The 18,334-nt window shown below is 44.0% G+C and overlaps 1 protein-coding gene and 1 long non-coding RNA gene across 2 annotated transcripts in view; one reads left to right on the top strand and one right to left on the bottom strand.

Moving 5' to 3' along the window:
* Nucleotides 1–204: 204 nt before the first annotated feature.
* LOC309801940 lies at nt 205–7,677 on the top strand. The gene is made up of 3 exons (XR_014293689.1): nt 205–430; nt 6,281–6,475; nt 6,690–7,677. It is a non-coding gene; the product is annotated as an uncharacterized lncRNA (long non-coding RNA).
* The window catches only part of CUBN (cubilin), a 270,373-nt gene continuing 255,327 nt past the window's right edge, over nt 3,289–18,334 (bottom strand). The window contains exons 61-67 of the mRNA XM_082617071.1: nt 17,313–17,475; nt 16,747–16,952; nt 15,226–15,373; nt 14,116–14,297; nt 10,941–11,106; nt 9,222–9,457; nt 3,289–5,510 (exon numbers count right to left, since the gene is read on the bottom strand). Coding sequence (XP_082473197.1) covers nt 5,403–5,510; nt 9,222–9,457; nt 10,941–11,106; nt 14,116–14,297; nt 15,226–15,373; nt 16,747–16,952; nt 17,313–17,475 — 1,209 coding nt within the window. The 3' untranslated portion in view covers nt 3,289–5,402. The remainder of the gene's footprint in view (nt 5,511–9,221; nt 9,458–10,940; nt 11,107–14,115; nt 14,298–15,225; nt 15,374–16,746; nt 16,953–17,312; nt 17,476–18,334) is intronic.

The raw sequence follows: 18,334 nt of genomic DNA, 5'->3' as shown, positions 1-18,334 counted from the left end.
GGGGCCGACCATTCACGTTTGCTGTTCGGCCTCGAGACTCCGCCCCACCCGAGGTTAGCTCCCTCCCCGTTGGAGATTCCGACTGGACTGGAGTCGGCGCGTGCGCACTAGTTCGGCGCAGGCTCAGTTTGTAGGTCGAAGCCAGAGTGGTGTGGGCGGAAGCCGGGAAGTTTGGGCAGCGCCTGCGCGGGGATGGCCGTACACCAGGATGGGTCCCGGGGAAGCTACAAGTAAATTTTCTCTCAGTGTGCTGCTTCTTTAATTGCGGTTCCACTTACTGGAAGTTGCTGCCCTGAGTCCCTTCCCCACAGGTTGTACCTCCCGCTATATTGTGAGCTCCTCAAAACAAGAACTCCTTGGTGGTCTGTGTGTCCCCGGCGCCCAGGTCGCAGTCACGGACCCCTGGGTCACAGGAGGGGGAATATACCAGGTAAATACGTGACTTCTCTGTTCTTATGATGTGACGTGGCTTAGTTCGCTTTCTATTGAATGATGATTTTCTTATACAGTTTTGTTCTTTTTACTAGAATTTCTGTTTTCTTTTTCTTCTTGTAACCTTTAAGCTTTTTCATTACTCGCTACTGCTTGAAATCCAATGACTTCTTGAAGACTTTAGGAACCTTCTAATTTACTGCTCTAACTTAGACTGATCCGTTCTGTCCTTCCAGCTGAGAAGTTATCTATAATTTCTTCTCATTTGGTCCCTGGGTTGAGACAGACATTTCTTGCAGGCGTCTTGCTGGAGTAACTACCCTCAAGTAACTTCCTCTAGAAGGATGTATAGGAGGCACACATTTTGAGTAGTTTTGCATGTTTTTAAATGTCCGTATTCTGCCCACACCTTTGAGAATTTGCCTGACATGGAATTCTAGGTTCAAAAGAAATTTCTCTTAAGTCTCGATGGCATAGTTCCACTGACTTGTGCTTTCAGTATTGATGCCCAGAAACATATTGGTCTCCTCACATCTTTGCAGGGAACTATTGGTTTCCCTTGGGAAGCATTTGTGATCTTTTTATCATTCGTCATGTTCTGAAATGTCACCATAATATCTCTGATGGGGGGGGGTCTTTTCTCGCTTAATCTGTTTAGGGCTCATTGGGTTCTTTTCAGAGGATGATTCTTTTCTCTCTTCCTCTCTGGAAATTGTTTTGTTTATCCTTTGAAATTTCTTTCCTGCCATTTTCTCTGATTTATCACCCCTTCTGGAAATCTTATTGGATGGCAGCCTCCTGGGCTGGTTTTCAATAGCTGGGCAATTTTGTTCCCTCATATATTTCCTTTTTTGTTTTGTTTTGTTTTTCAACTTCATGTTCTGGGAGATTTTCTCTATTTAATCTTCCAAAGCTCTAAAGACCTCCTTCTTGTTTAATAGCGCCCTGCTTTTGCTTCATGAATGCACACTCTTCTCAAATATCTCTGAGGATAACAATTTTTAAACCTCTCGTGTTTACAAAGTTGTTTTCTCATGTGCCTTTCTTGTTAGTTTACCTCGTTCTTTCCCGTTCAGGCTGCTGTAACTCTCCCTCTGTCTGGTGATGCCTGGTTGTCCTTTTGTATTTAAGCATGAAGTCTGAGCTGATTTTTCTAGATAGCTGGTGTGGTTTCTTTCTTCCTCTGTTGTTGATGTGTATTTGTTTCCCTCCTAGGTCAGCATTAAGTTTCCCTGGGCTGTTTGTTAAGTTTCTACAGAGGTTAGAACCCAGTTTTATGATCATCACAAGGCTGCCTTCCCATGCTTGCAGTCACTTCTGGTTTTCCAGAAATTTGTTTGCACTCCCTTATAATCTCCTTTCATTCTCTTCACTTTTAGCCATACAATTCTTAATGAAATGTGTCCCTAAGTTCCAGATTTTTATAACATGGAAACAGGACCAGCTTCCTGGATATGCAAACTGTGTGCAGTGACACGAAGCTCCAGCCTTAGATGGGCCCCATAGTTAGTTTATTGTTTTGCTACCACCAGCTTGAAATGGTTAATAATTTTTGAACCAGGGGCCCTGCAAGTTATGTAGCCATTCCTGCAAGGAAAAGTCAATATTTGTCAGAGCTAAAATCCCCTCTGCGGTGTCACGGCCAAGTGCATCATGCTCACACACAGCATGTGCTTCAATACCTCCCTCTGGCAGAATATGTACTATCCCTGCCTTTGAGTCCAGAGGGGGCCAAGCAAAGACAGAGTATGGAAAATGCCTGGTCCCCATGAGGCACTAAAGCCGAATCCTCCGTCTGTACCCTGACACCGAATTAATTCTCGGAGACAGAGTTTCGGGTGAAGTAGAAAAGAATAGCTTTAATACTTTGCCAGGCAAAGGGGGCCGCAGTGGGCTGGTGCCCTCAAAACTGTGTGTCCAACCTGGAGTAGATATGGAGGAGTTTTATAGTAATGGTTCAAAGAGGGTGTGGTCAGCTCGTGGGCATTCTTCTGATTGGTTGGTGGGGAAGTAAGTGGGAGTCGGCATCATCAACCTTCTGGTTCCAACCGGTCTGGGGTCTCCGTGCTTGTGGGCAGCACACAGTTAACTTCTCCCACCTGGAGGGGGTTTCAGTATCTGCCAAACAGCCCAGAGATATTGTGATGTGCATCCCTTGGTGGGGGTGGGGGGAGACCAGGACCCTGCCCCAAGGCTGCACTATTGTTTCTTTTGACTGTTCCTCCCTTCCCTAACTAGCAACTGTTTGAACCTGCCCATTGGAGCTCAGGGGAGGACTTGGAGGCTGAATGAAGCCTATTTCCTGTGATCAAGAAATGGGGGCCACAGGAAGGCCTTCATGCCTAGGAGCCTCATAGGGTCCTGCTCTGTTTCAGCACTCCAGACTACGACAACAGTGGGTAAATTCACGTAAATTATTACATAAATCGTTCATTTAAAAAATGCCTTTGTCTCCAATAAACTACTTATGAAGAAACATATAAAGTTACCAAGTTAAAATGTGAAAAGCAGGGAGTTCCCTGGCTGCCTAGTGGTTAGGATTCCAGGCTTTCACTGTTGTGGCCCGGGTTTAATCCCTGGTTGGGGAACATCCTGCTGACCAAGTGGCATGGCCAAAAACACAGAAAGTAAAAAAAAAAAAAAAAAAAAAAAAAATTTGAAAAGCAAATTTCTCATTAAATATCCAAAAATTATCATATCATTTTTCTTCCAATAACTTCCCCATTAAATTGATAGCCATAGTGTGACTTGAGGTCTCAATAGGTTAAACGTTTTCTTCCATTAAGGGTATTTTTGACTCTGTCTAATCTCTTAAGTTTTTACTAAAATAACAAGAATTGCATCAGCATTTTTTCTAGGTCATATAACAGTGACAGTCTTTTTTAATAATGTCACTAGATCTATGAAGATAGGTTGTCATATTACTAAGCTCACACTTGATCCCTCTGGCAGGACGGGAGGCACTCCATTCGGCGGTTGCTGAGGTTAAAATCACATTCTGTCACTCAAGTTTTACAAGCTTTTCCGCACCTCATTTTCCTCAACTGTAAAATGGAGGTGACGGCTCTGAGTATCCCATTTCCACAAGTGATATAAGGATGCCTGGCAGAGAGCAAATGTTATATAGATGTTAGTTCTCCTTTCTCTTAATAAAATTAACGATGTTACTACTCCCTAGGGGAGTGTATGGTGGATTTTTAACACATTCCTATTAATTAAATGGAGTTGAAATTTAATAGGAAATGTGGACAAGTAGAACCCAGAACCTGGGCATCTCCTAGCCCCAAACTGTCATTGGCCCCATCCATCCCCTGGGGCATTCTTCACCAATGTCTGAAGTGCCGGGAGATTCCTGGCCTGTGGTGGCCTCTGGCTGAGTTATCCCAGGCAGTTCCCTGAAGGTCAGATAAGAGCAGCTCTGGCCAGCAATGGCTAACTTAACCGTAGCCGGTGCTGGCCAGGCTGTGGTCTGTTCTTCCTGCCAAGGCCCAGTTCTTTAGGCAGACAGAAAAGGAGAGGGGGAGAAAGCACGTGGTGAGAGGAAGCCCAGCTCCCCGACTCCTGGGCTCCGTTGGCTTCCAGGCAAGACCTCCCCTCACCACCCGCCTCTAGACCATTCATTTTATATCATGGCTTTTCAGATTCTACTTATGGCCTACAGAAATAAGAGAAAATATTCTTATTTTCAGTTTTCAGTGTAAAAATGACATACTAATATTGACTATGCTGTCTTCATCTTGGTAGATACACTTTCCAGATATTCTCATGGACCTCCTAGGAATCATGAAAAGGACTCTCTCTGAAAAGGACTCTTGTCCTTTTACTGTTACTCTAATGATGCAACCACAGGTCACATCATCTCTTACTGGTTGACAGCTGCATATGTTACTCTTGCTTTCAGATAAAACAGCTATCTCATAGGTTACTGTTCAACTTTCTCCATATTCTGTAACTTTGTGATTCATTTTTAGATAAAAGAGCTAGGTCTTATATCTACGCCTATCAAACTTCATCTTGAGGGTTTTAGTCCATTGTTCCAGCTTTGTCAAGACCCTTGGGTTTGATGGTCTCTTCATTGTGTTCACTGTTCTTTCCAATAGAGTGTCCTCCATAAAGCTGATGCATCCATCCATGGTAGAGCGAAGGTGAGAATATCTCATTTATGTGGCTCTGTAGTCTGTGCAGAGATCATTTCCCTGGCATTGGAGTAGTACAAGAAGATGCAGTTACACATTCGATAGCGTCTTTCATTCACTGGGCCCCATGTTCTTCTTAGTAAGACTTAACTTTGCATATTTAACCTAACGTCTCTTGGTTAAAGGCAGCAGAAAACGTGGTCAAAGCATTGCTTAACTATGTATAACCTCGCATCTCGTGTTGTTAAACTGCGAACAGACAACAGTGGTACATAGGGAAACTGCAGCACAGAGAGTTAAGGAAGTTAACTAGAAAGGCTAAACTTCACACGCAGGCAGCTTGGCTCCAGAGCTCCTATACTGAAGGACTCATATACTTTTTTAAAATGGAAATATTCAACTCAAAATTTTACACATACCCCATAGTGAAAGACAAATTTTAACGAGTTAAAAAAATAATGCAGCATCACTGTTTACATTTCAGTAGTGTTTATCATCCCCAATTTGACATTCACAGTGAAAACGGTACTTCTATTTTATTAACTTTAGAAAATGTACAGCACACATGCCATAATCATTTCCACCCCTTTAAGGGATTCTAGAAAATTTCAGCTCAAAATATTAGATTAAAGAAGCTACATTCTACATGCAAAAAATGTATACAAATATTGATTCCACGTGTACTTTGATGAAAAACAAAGAAGTTCAGATTATTCTCAGTGGCACAGGCAGCGGGGACAGGTATCAGGATGGCAGAATCCCATCCAGCGTGAGGTCTGAGGGTCCAGCCCCTGCAGAAGAATCAAAGTGCTGAGCAGACCCGGCCTCCTGCAGTTAGCTGGCCCAGGTTAACCGGATTGCTGACGGTCGGGCTGCATACTCTGCATGAAATTTTATGAAGACACGATGTGACGAGGCCACAAAGGGAGCTATGTCAGTGTCCTAAAATTGAAAAAAAAGAAAAAAAAAAGAAAAAGAGAGAGAAGTAACAAATTATATATTTCACATATTTGAAGATTTTTCCAGAAGGTCAGGTGTAGTAAAAAAGTATGTCATAAAGGAGCCTTCTAGAGTTGACAGTAAACCTGCATACATTTCTAGAAGTAACCTTGCTAAGAATTAATGTAGAAACTTTACAGAAGAGTGTTGCTGGGTCTGGCGAAGGTGACAAGGAGAAATGGGGGGCGACTAAGTGGGCACAGGGTTTCCTTCTGGGCTAACGAGAAGGTTCTAAAGCTGACTGTGGTGAAAGCAGCTACACAGCTCCGGGAACTGACTAAATACTCTTGAATCTTACCCTTTAAGTAGATGATTTCTATGGTATGTGAATTATGTCTCAATAAAACCATCACTAAAAATTCAATTTCCAATTCAAGTTCTTACTGAAATTTTCATTTTTCTGAAGGGACACACAACTTATATCTGCAACTAAAACGAGCATATGAGTAAAATATACTACTTTCCCCCCTTAACATCTGTACTTTCCTTTTGGGGTTGATTTTCATATCTTTGGGGGGAACAGGGTGTGTGTGGCGGGGGGCAAGAAGTGGGGGGGAGGTAGATGGGTCTCTGTTTTCTCTCATTTCTAAATCATTCATTTAATATTGATTGAGAGATTTCCATGCTGTGGGTATTATTATTGGCACTAGGAATATAAAAAATGAACCAAACACGCAAACAGCCCTGTTCTCACGACTCTTACATCCTAACAGGAGGAGGCGAAGCAGGAAGCAAATACGTCAGTAACATGCACAGTAGGTTGGACTGTCCTGGAGACAGAGTGCATCACACAGGGTCAAGGTTGCAGTCTGGAGACATGCACCTCTGTTCTGCTCGGGTCCCCTGCCTTGGTCCTACCCAAGAGTCATCAAAAAACAGACTTATTTCCAAGACAGTAAATTATTCAGGTGAGTGCAGCAGAGGGATTTTTTCCTAAGAGAGAGATCAAGGGATACACAATATTGTACGTTCCTGTGCACATGCACTTTTTCCTTCCATTTCAACCTGCTCCCAAATTTCTACTTGGTATTCTATGCTGACAAACTAGTACGAGCAGATAACAGAAGTTTTAAACTCCCGTTTGATTCTCCTAATTTTCCTGCCATTCTTTCATGTTTCTAGATGTTCAGATTCTGTAACTGAGAGCAATGCCCATGAACAATGACAATTATCATAAAAGGAAACATCTTCAAATCGCCGTATGATTAGACATCTAAGGAGTAGCTCCCACCATCATTCTGTAAATAAACTGACTTCACTGGACTGGAAATGCTAAAGAAGTCAGTGGTATCTTTAAAAAATAAAACAATTGCACTTGAAACTATGTCTACATTTATAAAAGAAAATTTAAAACTGGGAAAATATTGTAAACACCAATAGTTAAGAAAAATTGACATATCTAGTTATAGACTTGAATTTAATGTGACACTGGTTTCAGTGGCAGTAAGTTCTCTCAGTGCCTCAGTTTCTCTTATCTGCAAAGTCCAGGGGATCAAATGGGGTTGTATGTTTGAAAGTCACTGAAAACCAAAAAAAAAAAAAAAAAAAAAAGTCATACAGACATAAAGTAATGGTATTGTGAAAATGTCTCTTTTTGAAATTGTTACAAATTTCAACTAAATGTCTAAGACTTAATCAGCTTCTAAATCTGGCATGTGATGCATTTACTGAGGTCTCTTTTCTGTGGGCCCCTGTGAACAACTGCAAGACAGTATCTGCTGATCAGGTGACGCAAATTCCTCCCCCCAAAATTAGCTCTGTGTATAAGGACAGAGCTACCAGAGAGTTTATTGAAGGGTTGTCTATAAACCAGAGGAGCTTCATTCCATAAATTAGGCTGCACCCAGAACTGAAAACAACCCAATGATTAAATACAATATATGCCAGTTTGTTTAATGGTATGGTAAGATGTTAATGATGTATCAGTCAGTGGACAAAAACACACCACAAACCAATATAAAGCATCTGTGCATAGGCAAACATATTCAAAAGAAAGTGTTTAGAAGAATATATGGGAAGATTCTCAGGGTTTTAGAAAAATGTATCTATTTTTTGATATTTCTGAAAGTAACATTTATCAATTTTACAAACTGTAAGTTATACTCTAAAAACTCCCTCAATTTCCAGCAGATGTAATTCTCTGTCAGTTTGATTAGAAAGCACAAATGAGTAAAGAGCAAAATGGTAAGAAACAGATGACTTCTCATCATAGTCACATTTCCCTTACGTGAAAGCTCTGTAAACATCTACTTGCACATAAAAATGGGAGGGCGCTGAGGGCAAATGTAAGCAATACTGAGTCAACGTCAGAATTCTAACTTAATGTTTAGGGAAGATCTATTACAGTGAGATTTACAATAACAAACTGTTAGTCCCCAGGCTAATTGTTAAATCCCTGTGCATTTCTTCAAAGAATTCCCACAATTTTCAGCAAAAAGTGAACGAAATGGAGCCAGGCATCCAAAGTTTCTACACAGTCAGCCCTCCGTAAGGGTAGGTTCCACATCGCGGATACAGCCAACCACAGAATCCAGCAGATACACAACCCGCGAATACGGAACCCGCAGATATGGAGGACTGACTGTATTCACCGCACTAGGCCAGGTTTTGTTTTTTTTAATTTACTTATTTTTATTTTTGGCTGTGTTGGGTCTTCGTTGCTGCGTGCCGGCTTTCTCTAGCTACAGGGAGTGGGGACTACTCTTCATCGCTGTGCGTGGGCTTCTCACTGTAGTGGCTTCTCTTGTTGCAGAGCACGGACTCTAGGCATGCAGGCTTCAGTAGTTGTGGCACGTGGGCTCAGTAGTTGTGGCTCACAGGCTCTAGAGCACAGGCTCAGTAGTTGTGGCGCACGGGCTTAGTTGCTCCGCGGCATGTGGGATCTTCCCGGACCAGGGATCGAACCTGGCTTCCCTGCACTGGCAGGCGGATTCTTAACCACTGCGCCACTAGGGAAGTCCCTAGGCCAGTTTTTTTTTTTTTTTTTTTTTTTTGCGGTACACAGGCCTCTCACTGCTGTGGCCTCTCCCGTTGCAGAGCACAGGCTCCTGACGCACAGGCTCAGCGGCCATGGCTCACGGGCCTAGCTGCTCCGCGGCATGTGGGATCTTCCCGGACCGGGGCACGAACCCGTGTCCCCTGCATCGGCAGGCGGACTCTCAACCACTGTGCCACCAGGGAAGCCCCCCTAGGCCAGTTTTTATAAGAGATTTGAGCATCGAGGATTTGGTATTCGTGGGGGTCAACAGAACCAATCCCCTGCAGATGCGGAGGGAACACTGTAGTTCTATTCATGCAGAAATAACATGGATAGTCAACCCTGGGCGGTGCATTGAAAAAACCGCATGCCACAGATATTCCCCGAGAAATTTTGATTCTGTAGGTTGAGTGGGGACTGGAAGTCTGTGATGCTAAACAACTGCATAGGTGATTCTGATGCACAGTCAAGTTTGGTAACTATTACTATTAATTTAACTCAGTGCCCACTAGGTGGCACTCGTGCTCCCAAAATAAAAAGGAAAGTCAGAAACCTGAATTTGTAAAAGCACCGTGTGCTCTCTAACTGCGTGAGTCTGCCTTTAAAGGTGCCTTTTTAAGCTCCTTTCATTATTTAAAAACAACAGTTGGGAGTTTTTAAAAGTTTGTTTTACTCACTGCGCCGCAATACGGTCCAGACGATGGAGAGTTAGCATCCGAGCCGTCGTAGAGCAGGAGATAGTTCTGGACGCATTCTCCGGGATCGTCAATGCTGACAAAGTAGAAGCTGACGGTGACGAGTCTTCCCGCAGGAGCAATGATGGTCCATTCGCAGTGAGTGTTGTTTGGGTAAGTGCCGGGATAGCCAGGGCTGGTGACCGTGCCTCTGTCTCCGTAAAGAGTCCCGCCGCAGCCTGCGAGGAAACAGGTGCGCGAAGCTTCAGTCAACCAAGTAGAAGCCATCAGCGCGCTTTAGCGCACTTAAGGCAACGAGACAGTGGTTCTCTCAAGGTGCTGAGGCCCTCTGCACGAAAAGCGGGGGCAGGAACTCTTTTCCTGTCCCTCCTGCGGGCTGTACCCCCAGCCCCTCACTACCTCCCCCCGCTCCATCAAATATCCCTCCCCGCCTCTCACGGCTTAGGAAGGGCTTCCTCCAGATCTTTGCTTTTAAAATAGTGGGTTGAGAGCACAACGGGAAAACCAGGACTTGGGAAAGTAACTGCAGGAGAGAGTGAGGTTGATCTCGGGTGCTTTTGATGGTGTGGAGCTCTCCAGAGGCAGTGAGTGAGATGATAAGGATGTGGGTGAAGTAAAATTAAAAGGGAACTTCCGGGGAAGAACCAAAGAAAGAGGTGTGTCATTTAAGGTTTTGGCAGTAACGATTCTCCAAGTGACTTTACCCGGCTGATAACTGACAGTTCCAAGATTGATATGCTTAACAAGCCAAAGCTCTTTAAGTATTGGTGCTAATTTGTTCGATGTGTTAACTTGCACAGGAAAGCTATCGTTATTTAGACCAGACAGCCGTGGGCATCCAGATATCCTGCGCATAGGAAGAAACTGAGGAGCATAATTAAGAAGCACTGGGGTGGGTTTCTGACCACTGGAGGTTTAAGTCCTGCCTCTGCCACGATCTAGCTGTGCGTTTTAGGCAACGCATCAGTTTGGTGTTTTATTTCCTTGTCTGTAAAATTAGGGCACAGAGATCATCTTTTACTTTTGGCTGTACCAAGAAACCGTCATCTACAATTGTCTTAATAGAATCCTTTTCTAGTCCTCTAGTATATTTAAAATGAGTCCTTTTGATCATTCTCATTTTGAAAGTTTTTAGATATTTGGGGGGACGTTTCATAAAGATATTCCTTCTCTCTTGAGTTAAGTGCATTGACATGACAAATTTCCTTCACTTATTGGTAAATAGCCAAACAAAAACTCAGGAAGGTGCTTACTGTCCTGTAAAAGCCATTAACCTCCAGGACTGCCAAGAAATGAAACACGGCCTCCAAGGAACACAGCTGCTTATACATACGCAAGTATGTGTTCATAACTTGGCTTTCTGGCAAACTTTTCCAAAAAATCCTCAGAGGACTACCTTGATGATCAAACCAAAAGTTAAAAATAATGACAAAATCAGAATTTATGAAGGAATTTAAAAATCTTTGTACCTTATTTGTGCTATATATGTAAATATATATTCTTTAATATACAGAAATAATGAATAAAAGTAGCATTTTTTAAATCTCTATACTTTCAGTGTTTAAAAAAATCTCTATTTTTAATGGAAAATAATCAAGTACACAGATTGGGGAAAAGGTCACTTTAACTGTCTTCTTCTATTAGACGCCGTATGTTTTTCTCAGCTGCATTACTTTCCCTTAGAAAGGGCCAGGGTCTTACCAGAGGGTGATGAGGTCCAGATAATTTCATATCCACGACCAGAAGTTGCACTATCACTCTTAAATCGTAGGTATAGTTCATGACTTCTGGAGAAAATGGGATTCGGCAACAGAGCCCCACAGAACGTGCCCAGCAATGGCGAAGTGCTCTGGCTTCCGTTTCTTACCTTTAAAAACGAGTCATTAATGATTACACTTAGACCTATTATACCTTCTTCCCTGATTTATCATCACTATACGTTAAGACGTGAGACAATTGGAATGACAACTTTTTGGGGGAAAACTTTGTCTTTTTACGTACTTAATGGAGGGTTCATACACACAGAAGTCACCTTCACTTGCAAAGGAGAGAAACCAATTTGTAGATCAAAAACCATTTACAGTTGGATTCAGAAATATCTGTTAATCTCCAGTAATTAAAACACGACAGCATGTTTCTATAACCAGCTAGTTGACTGGTGTATAACAAACTAGTTGTATCTTTCTTCTTGGGGAGACATTTTGAAGAATGTAGTTAAAGTGAATTTTAAAAAGATGGGTCGGGGGAGAAAAATATTATCTGCTTTGTTTCCAGTCAACTCCGTTCAACTTTATTCATCATACTGCATTTATGTTTTTATCTCCCGTTGAAAATTGCTTGGCTATAAAGGGGCCATGAAAAAACAACGTACAAAGTATGACAAAGTTCAAAACGAAAGGAATTTCTACATGGGAAAAGGACATAATTCAAACAGTCTTTAAAATTTCTGACTCTTAGATTTATTTTAAAAACCTTTTGTGAAGGTGAATAGATTTTTTTTAATTCACTGCATGGTGTAGACAGACACGTGATCCAGGCAGTGTAGGGTTGGAACGAGCTCTGCATGGATGGGTGCTGACTCTATGTTGATACATGTATTTAAAATCTTGGAAGTCCCTCCAGTCCCTTTTTAATCCCATAGTTTAACATGTGGTTAATTGCCAGTTGTCTTAAGTCACCCAGTGTCTTCAGAGGTGTGGTGGGTAGTCTTGTTGGGCTGTGTTGATCTGGAGAGAGCCCTTCTTTTTTTGGTCATGCCCCGCAGCTTGTGGGATCTTAGTTCCCCCATCGGGGATCAAACCCAGGTCCTGGCAGTGAAAGTGCAGAGTCCTAACCATTGGACCACCAGGGAATTCCCTGGAGAGTTTCCTTTTAGGTCTATGGAGTAGCCAGTGGGAGAGAAAAATGCCTTTCTGGTGCTTTTTGGGTTATTCTGCTAAGTGTTTAAACAAAGTAGCCTTGCCATGGATGGAGCAGCCATTTGGCTGTCGGCAGACAGAGAGGGCTGCCGTATTCAAGAATGCCCACCTGCCCCACTACAGTCTTGGCTTTGGGTCTTTTTCCTCTGGTCCTCTTTAGAAAGCTGATGCTCTGAGAGAAGAAGCGAGATATTAATTCCCACTGATATGCTAATGACTTGACCTTTTCATTTCTCTCTGCCCAGGAGGAATGGGACAAGGAGAGCAGAGGGCATCTCTGGGACTTTAGGTGACTCTGAAAGGGGAAGTGAAGGCAGATGCAGATTCCAAATGGGGTCTAGAGCTTGGGGTTCGCGTGGCAGAATACGGTCAGAGTCCTCAGTGAGAAATTTCCGTTCCCATCACCGTTTACACGAATGGAGTGCGGAGGCTGCGATAAGCCGTGCCAGAATCTTCCCGCCGAAAACCAGACACAGCAGTACTTTGCAGGCGTGAGTCGCGGTTTCCTGTCTTTGCTTATCGCACAGGAAGTTTCAGACCCGTTGCTATGAGATAAGGAAGGGCAACAGGGTGGAGGGGGGCAGTGGTCACGCCCCGGGGCTGCAGAGTCAGCCCTTGCTCCCCAGCATCCAGGGGCAAATGGCAAAGTTAACTCCAGTCGATAAGGGTCAACTCGGGCTTGAAGCGAACCACGAGTAGCTGCAGTGTGACTATGGGCTGTCAGGATGATCCTCCCTTCTCCCGTACCCGAATCCTCCCCCTCGTGTCTGCTTTACGCGCCGCGTAACTGTTCAGACTCCATGGTGGGTGAGGTACGTAGGTGTGAGTCTGATGACCTGGTTGACGCACACACTCCTGTCTCTCCCTCGTTTCCTCCCTGCTACATCCATGTCCTCCCCAGTCTCCTGCTGTGGCTGATGTTCCCCAAGAAAAGGCATGAGCTTCCTCTGAGTACTTACTGCGCTAGAGGTTGCAAATAGTCATTAACAAAGGACTTCGGTGAATTTTATAGGGGGAGCTTTCCAGGATAACAAAACTCCGTAACAGGCGTAAAGGAGAAAACAAGCGGTTTGGAAACCTTACGGAAGATTCGCACGTACACGAAACAAAGCCGACTTCGGGTGTCTTGGGTTAAGGTCTCGATGTGAATTCAGTTCAGCGGGATTCAGCATCTTTCTACACACAAGCCTTACAGGGCACCTCAGTTTATTTCCTAAGAATGAATACGTTTCCAACAGAGTCTGCAAAGGACGCTGGAGGGAGCTGGAGGGTTTTCACGGCAAAATACGGGCACTGAGTTCCAGACACAGGAGGGTTCTCTCTCGGTGGGGCGGGGGACAGGCAAACAGCAAAGGTGCTTCTTCATCCAGATGAGGAGGAAGGAACACAGCACTCTACCTTCCTCTGCCCACCACGCGGTCAAGGAAAGACCCTCCTTACAGAATACTGAAGATGCTCCAGACTTACTGTGGCCATCAGGGAAATCAGCCAAACTATTTAGTCTCACGTACTTTCATTTTTACCTCTACACCAGGCACACTTAGAGTCAGAGTTCTCATCTGTCTCCAAAGCTAGCACTTTGCACTTGGATCTCCCTCACTTCCGGTCTCAACTCACACATTAGCTCCTTAAAGAAAGCTTCTCTGTTCCCAGACTGATTAGGTGCCCCTAACCGTGCTGGCTGATAGTCAACAGGGGTGGACAACTTCCTGTCTGTCTTTCCCACGGACTGTGAGCCTCCGGGGGACCCTGGATATGTCTTGTTCCCTCCTGGATTTCTGGTGTCTGGACCTAGGAGATGGTTGGCAATTGCCTAAGTATTTAGGCAATGAAAGGATAATGAATAATTTAATGAAATGAGGAAGGGATATGATTAGCAGTAGCAGAGAAAAATGAGAAAAATCTTAAGGGATCCATTGTCTTTTAAATAATCTACATGATATTCAAATGTATGTTACCTCCAAGAAATCACATGTGCAGTCACTTGAGCCCTCGATGCCAAATGAGTGAAAGAAGAGGGAGATGGCGTGGTCACGGGGGGCTGTGAGCACAGCTGTGCAGTCCAAGTCACCGCTGTAGCCGCCCGGCCAGCCGGGACTTCTCAGGCTGCCAAACGCCTTCTTATATTCTCGGTTGCAATCTTAGAGGAGAGACAATAGTCGCAATTAACGTATGCCGTGCAGTATTTAGTGCTCCTTCAACTTGACAGGAATAATGCAAAGAGCTTATTAAATGGGAACAAACTTCAGAAAAAAAGCTAACCTAGCCCCTTCATTTACCTTTGAGATGCGGGAGATCCCAAGACTTAAAGCGAACGGCACACTGAGCAAATGCAGTGCAGTGTCTTCGCACAGAACACCCCCGTGTGAGATAGAAACTGAGTAAATGTGCACCCTCTCCTGTGAGGACAAACATTCTAGCATTCTCCATGCTTTTCTGATGACACGGAGCTGGAGTTGGCTGACAGACTCTCTGGGCATAAAGGCTCTACCTCCAAGACAGTTTTGCGTGAAGATTTTTCTTCAAATCCTTTGGTGAATTATTTGTTCTGATAGAACTGGCAACTTACAGTTCTTGACCATTTTTGGTAAAAAATACCCAGAGCGTTTTCATTTGTTTGTTTTAATCAAAGGCAGCTTTGGTTTTAATCAAGCTTGAAATGAACATTACATATAGTGCTCTCTGGAAATAAACTTCTCAGTGACAGAATCAAGTAATTCTTTCAAGGCTCCTTGGTTTTTCCAAAGTAATTTTCTAAGATATAGTGATTCTTCTACATGGTTAAGTGAATATTTAATACAATAACTGGTATATTTTTAAATTAACAACATGAGCTTTGAAGAATATGCTGCCATTCTCGACATTTTAATTAATATTTTATTTGCTTTACCTCTTCAGAAGTCAACTTTAGTAATTTGCTAAATTGGGCCTGGCTTCTAGTAAAGAGTCTTACCTCATGTGGGTGTGGTTTATGTCAACAAACCTTAATTTACTCAAGGGGGTCAATTCTAGCTGTAATTGTAATAATGGCAGTTTTTCTGAATAAAAGATGAAATCCCAGAGCTCACCTGCAATCTGATAGGTAAAACCCACTCTAGAGTTTACGTTAAAAACTTCCGATTTAAAAGTGACGATCGCGGTGCTCACGGAAGAATAAAATGTGGGTACGGCTGAAGCATTTCCGCCGCAGAACCGAATTCCTGGATTTCCATTACTCTGAAATGAAACGGAAGCCAAATGCCGGTAGATTTAGTATCAAAAGAGAATAGGCCACAGCAGAAATTAAATTGCATACAAAAATATGGCTTAAATATTCAGCCATGGAGACCAGTTACAGAGTTTAATGCACTCTGCAATAAGACTTCACCTTGGCCTTGGAATCTACAGGTGCCTCGCAGTCTTCGAGGGGTGGGTGGGAGGTAGGGAGGCCACGTTTCTGCTGAAACCACGGGGCGGACGCCTGCCTACTGAAAATAAGACCTTCCCCCTCACTCCGCTGCCTATCCAAGGCCGTGCCGTTGCTCAGAGCGCATCCAGGCTGTCGGAGGAGCTCGCCACAGTCCTACTGGGGCTTCTCCATTGTTCTGAACTCTGTAAGGCTATCTAGCACCGCTCCTGGCCCTGCGTCACCACCGCTTAGCAAACCTAGAGTGGATGAGCTCCTCCTCAATCCGGAGAGAGACAGCCCGGGCGTTCCCAGGAGCGCCCGCTAGGCATCGCCCTCAGTTCAGGAGCCCTCCCTCTACACATGTTCCCGGAGTAATCTGATCACTCTCATACCTCAACTGCCTACTCACATGATGATGACACCCAGATCTTCAGGCATTCTGTCAACATGACACTGTTATGGTCAACAGTCTCCTCAACATCTAACCCCACGGGCAATTCAGACTCATCATTTTTTTTTAAAACCAAAAGAGCTTTGCTCTATGTTTTGTTTTGTTTTGTTTTTTTGCGTTACGCGGGCCTCTCACTGCTGTGGCCTCTCCCGTTGCGGAGCACAGGTTCCGGATGCGCAGGCTCAGCGGCCATGGCTCACGGGCCCAGCCGCTCCGCGGCATGTGGGATCTTCCAAGACCGGGACACGAACCCGTGTCCCCTGCATCGGCAGGTGGACTCTCAACCACTGCGCCACCAGGGAAGCCCTGCTCTATGTTTTTAACCGTGAATATAGTCCCACTAGACTGGTACCAAATGCCTTCTTAACTGTTCCCTTCAATTCATTCCACACACAGATCCCACTGACTGCAGAAGTGCTTCTCCATGGAGCACTGCTGTCAGAACACCAGAAATGCTCATCAGAAATGCAGGTTAACGGGCATAAGTAGGGGAACTGGTCTCTGAGGGTGGGCCCAGGCGCAGGCACTTTTACCACAACACCCAGATGTTTCTTAGGCACCTGACCTACAGACCAAGTTCAGGTTTCTTACTGCCTATAAATAGAGGGTTTCGTAAATGGCTGAAAACCACATCAGGCTGTAAGTAACTTCGAGAACTTATTTAGTCATAGGCCCTCCTTACTTCAAGTGCTTTGCAAATACTGGTGAAAAGGTCATACATGTGACTGTCATTCATCCTGTAACTGTTACCTCTGGTGGGTCCTGAAACTCTAAGTAGTTCTGGTCATAGTCTTGTGAGTGCAGCTCAAGTGCCCACACAGTAATCATGACCTGCTGATGTAGAGGAGCTTCAATGACCCAAGTACAGGTGGAAAATGGGACAGCTGGGTCTGATGAGTTGGGTGACGAAATACTTTGTGGGGTCCAAGTTGCATTATATGTTCCGCCACAAGGCACTGAGATGGGAAGAAAGAAACAACTTAGAAGACATTTGACTTGTAACTCGTCACACATATTTAAAGTTCTGCTTTCCTGACTCTTCCAGCCCAAAGGAGCTATATTTACATCGTTCTATGAAGGATTTACAGTCTATATTCTTGACTAAGACTGTACCAAATTTGTACCATGGATTAAACACGGAGTAATTAACGTGGTGTTTAGTAACTGACATTGAACTTAGACAGTCATTAACATTGAGCATAGTAATTAACATTGAGTTTAGTAATTAACACTGAGTATAGATATAAGCATGGCATTATTTTTAGTGCATAAATACACGTGTTTCATACTGTGTAAAAATGTCTCAGTTTACTCACTGTCCACGATGGTATATGTAGCATTAAATCCTTCCCTTTCTAAAGTTAAGTCACTGACAAATTGAACTGTAAGGAAGTTTCCAGAAGAAATAAATGGAGCAGGTACGGTGGAACCACAAAATGTTCCAGCCAAGTTGGCATTTTCACTGTCCCCATCATATAACTGAAAAGAAAAACAGCTCATTAGTTATCCATTATTCACAAAGAAGCTGCATATTTTACACTAAAATGGACATGAAATTACAACAGGTCATGGTTAAGAGTCTTACACTAATGTTCTTTTTTTTAAAAAATATTTATTTTTATTTATTTATTTGGTTGCACCGGGTCTTAACTGCAGCTCGAGGGCTCCTTAGTTGCGCCTCGCTGGCTTTTTTAGTTACAGCATGTGTGCTCCTTAGTTGCAGCATGTGAACTCTTAGTTGCGTCATGCATGTGGGATCTAGTTCCCTGACCAGGGATTGAACCCAGGTCCCCAGCATTGGGAGCGTGGAGTCTTAACCACTGTGCCACCAGGGAAGTCCCCACACTGATGTTCTTAAAGCTAGTTTTAATTTAGGAACAGAATTGCTATTGAATCATTGATACTATAATGATTTTTAGTAAAAACCTGGTATATTGCCTAAAGTTTTTTTTCTCATTGGGAAAGTAAAATTCGATTTAAAAAATGATGGGGCATTAGAGCCAGCAAACCCATCGCTGCCGTCACCCCCGCCCTCCCTGCCGCACTGCTCCACACCGTCGTGGTCTCTCACCTGAATACCACTGCAGCCTCCCCACGGGGCCCCCTGACCCTGCTCTTGACCCTCGAGAAGCTGTCTGCAGTACGTCAGCCAGAAGCTACAGTTTAAATGTAAGTCAGACCAGGTCGCTGCTCTGCCGAGAACCCTCCTCACTCCTTCTCATGCACCCTAAGCGGTTACGAGGGCCTTCGAGGCCGGATAGGGTCTGCTCCCAGCCCCAGCCCCAGCCCTTCCGACCTGGCTGGCCTCTCATGGCCACTTTCTTTGCTCAGCTCCCTG

Source organism: Mesoplodon mirus (assembly GCF_964341445.2).
Source record: "Mesoplodon mirus genome assembly, chromosome: 4".
Taxonomy (NCBI): domain Eukaryota; kingdom Metazoa; phylum Chordata; class Mammalia; order Artiodactyla; family Ziphiidae; genus Mesoplodon; species Mesoplodon mirus.
Note: the sequence above shows the minus strand (reverse complement) of the source record. Positions and strands in the feature narration are given on the sequence as shown.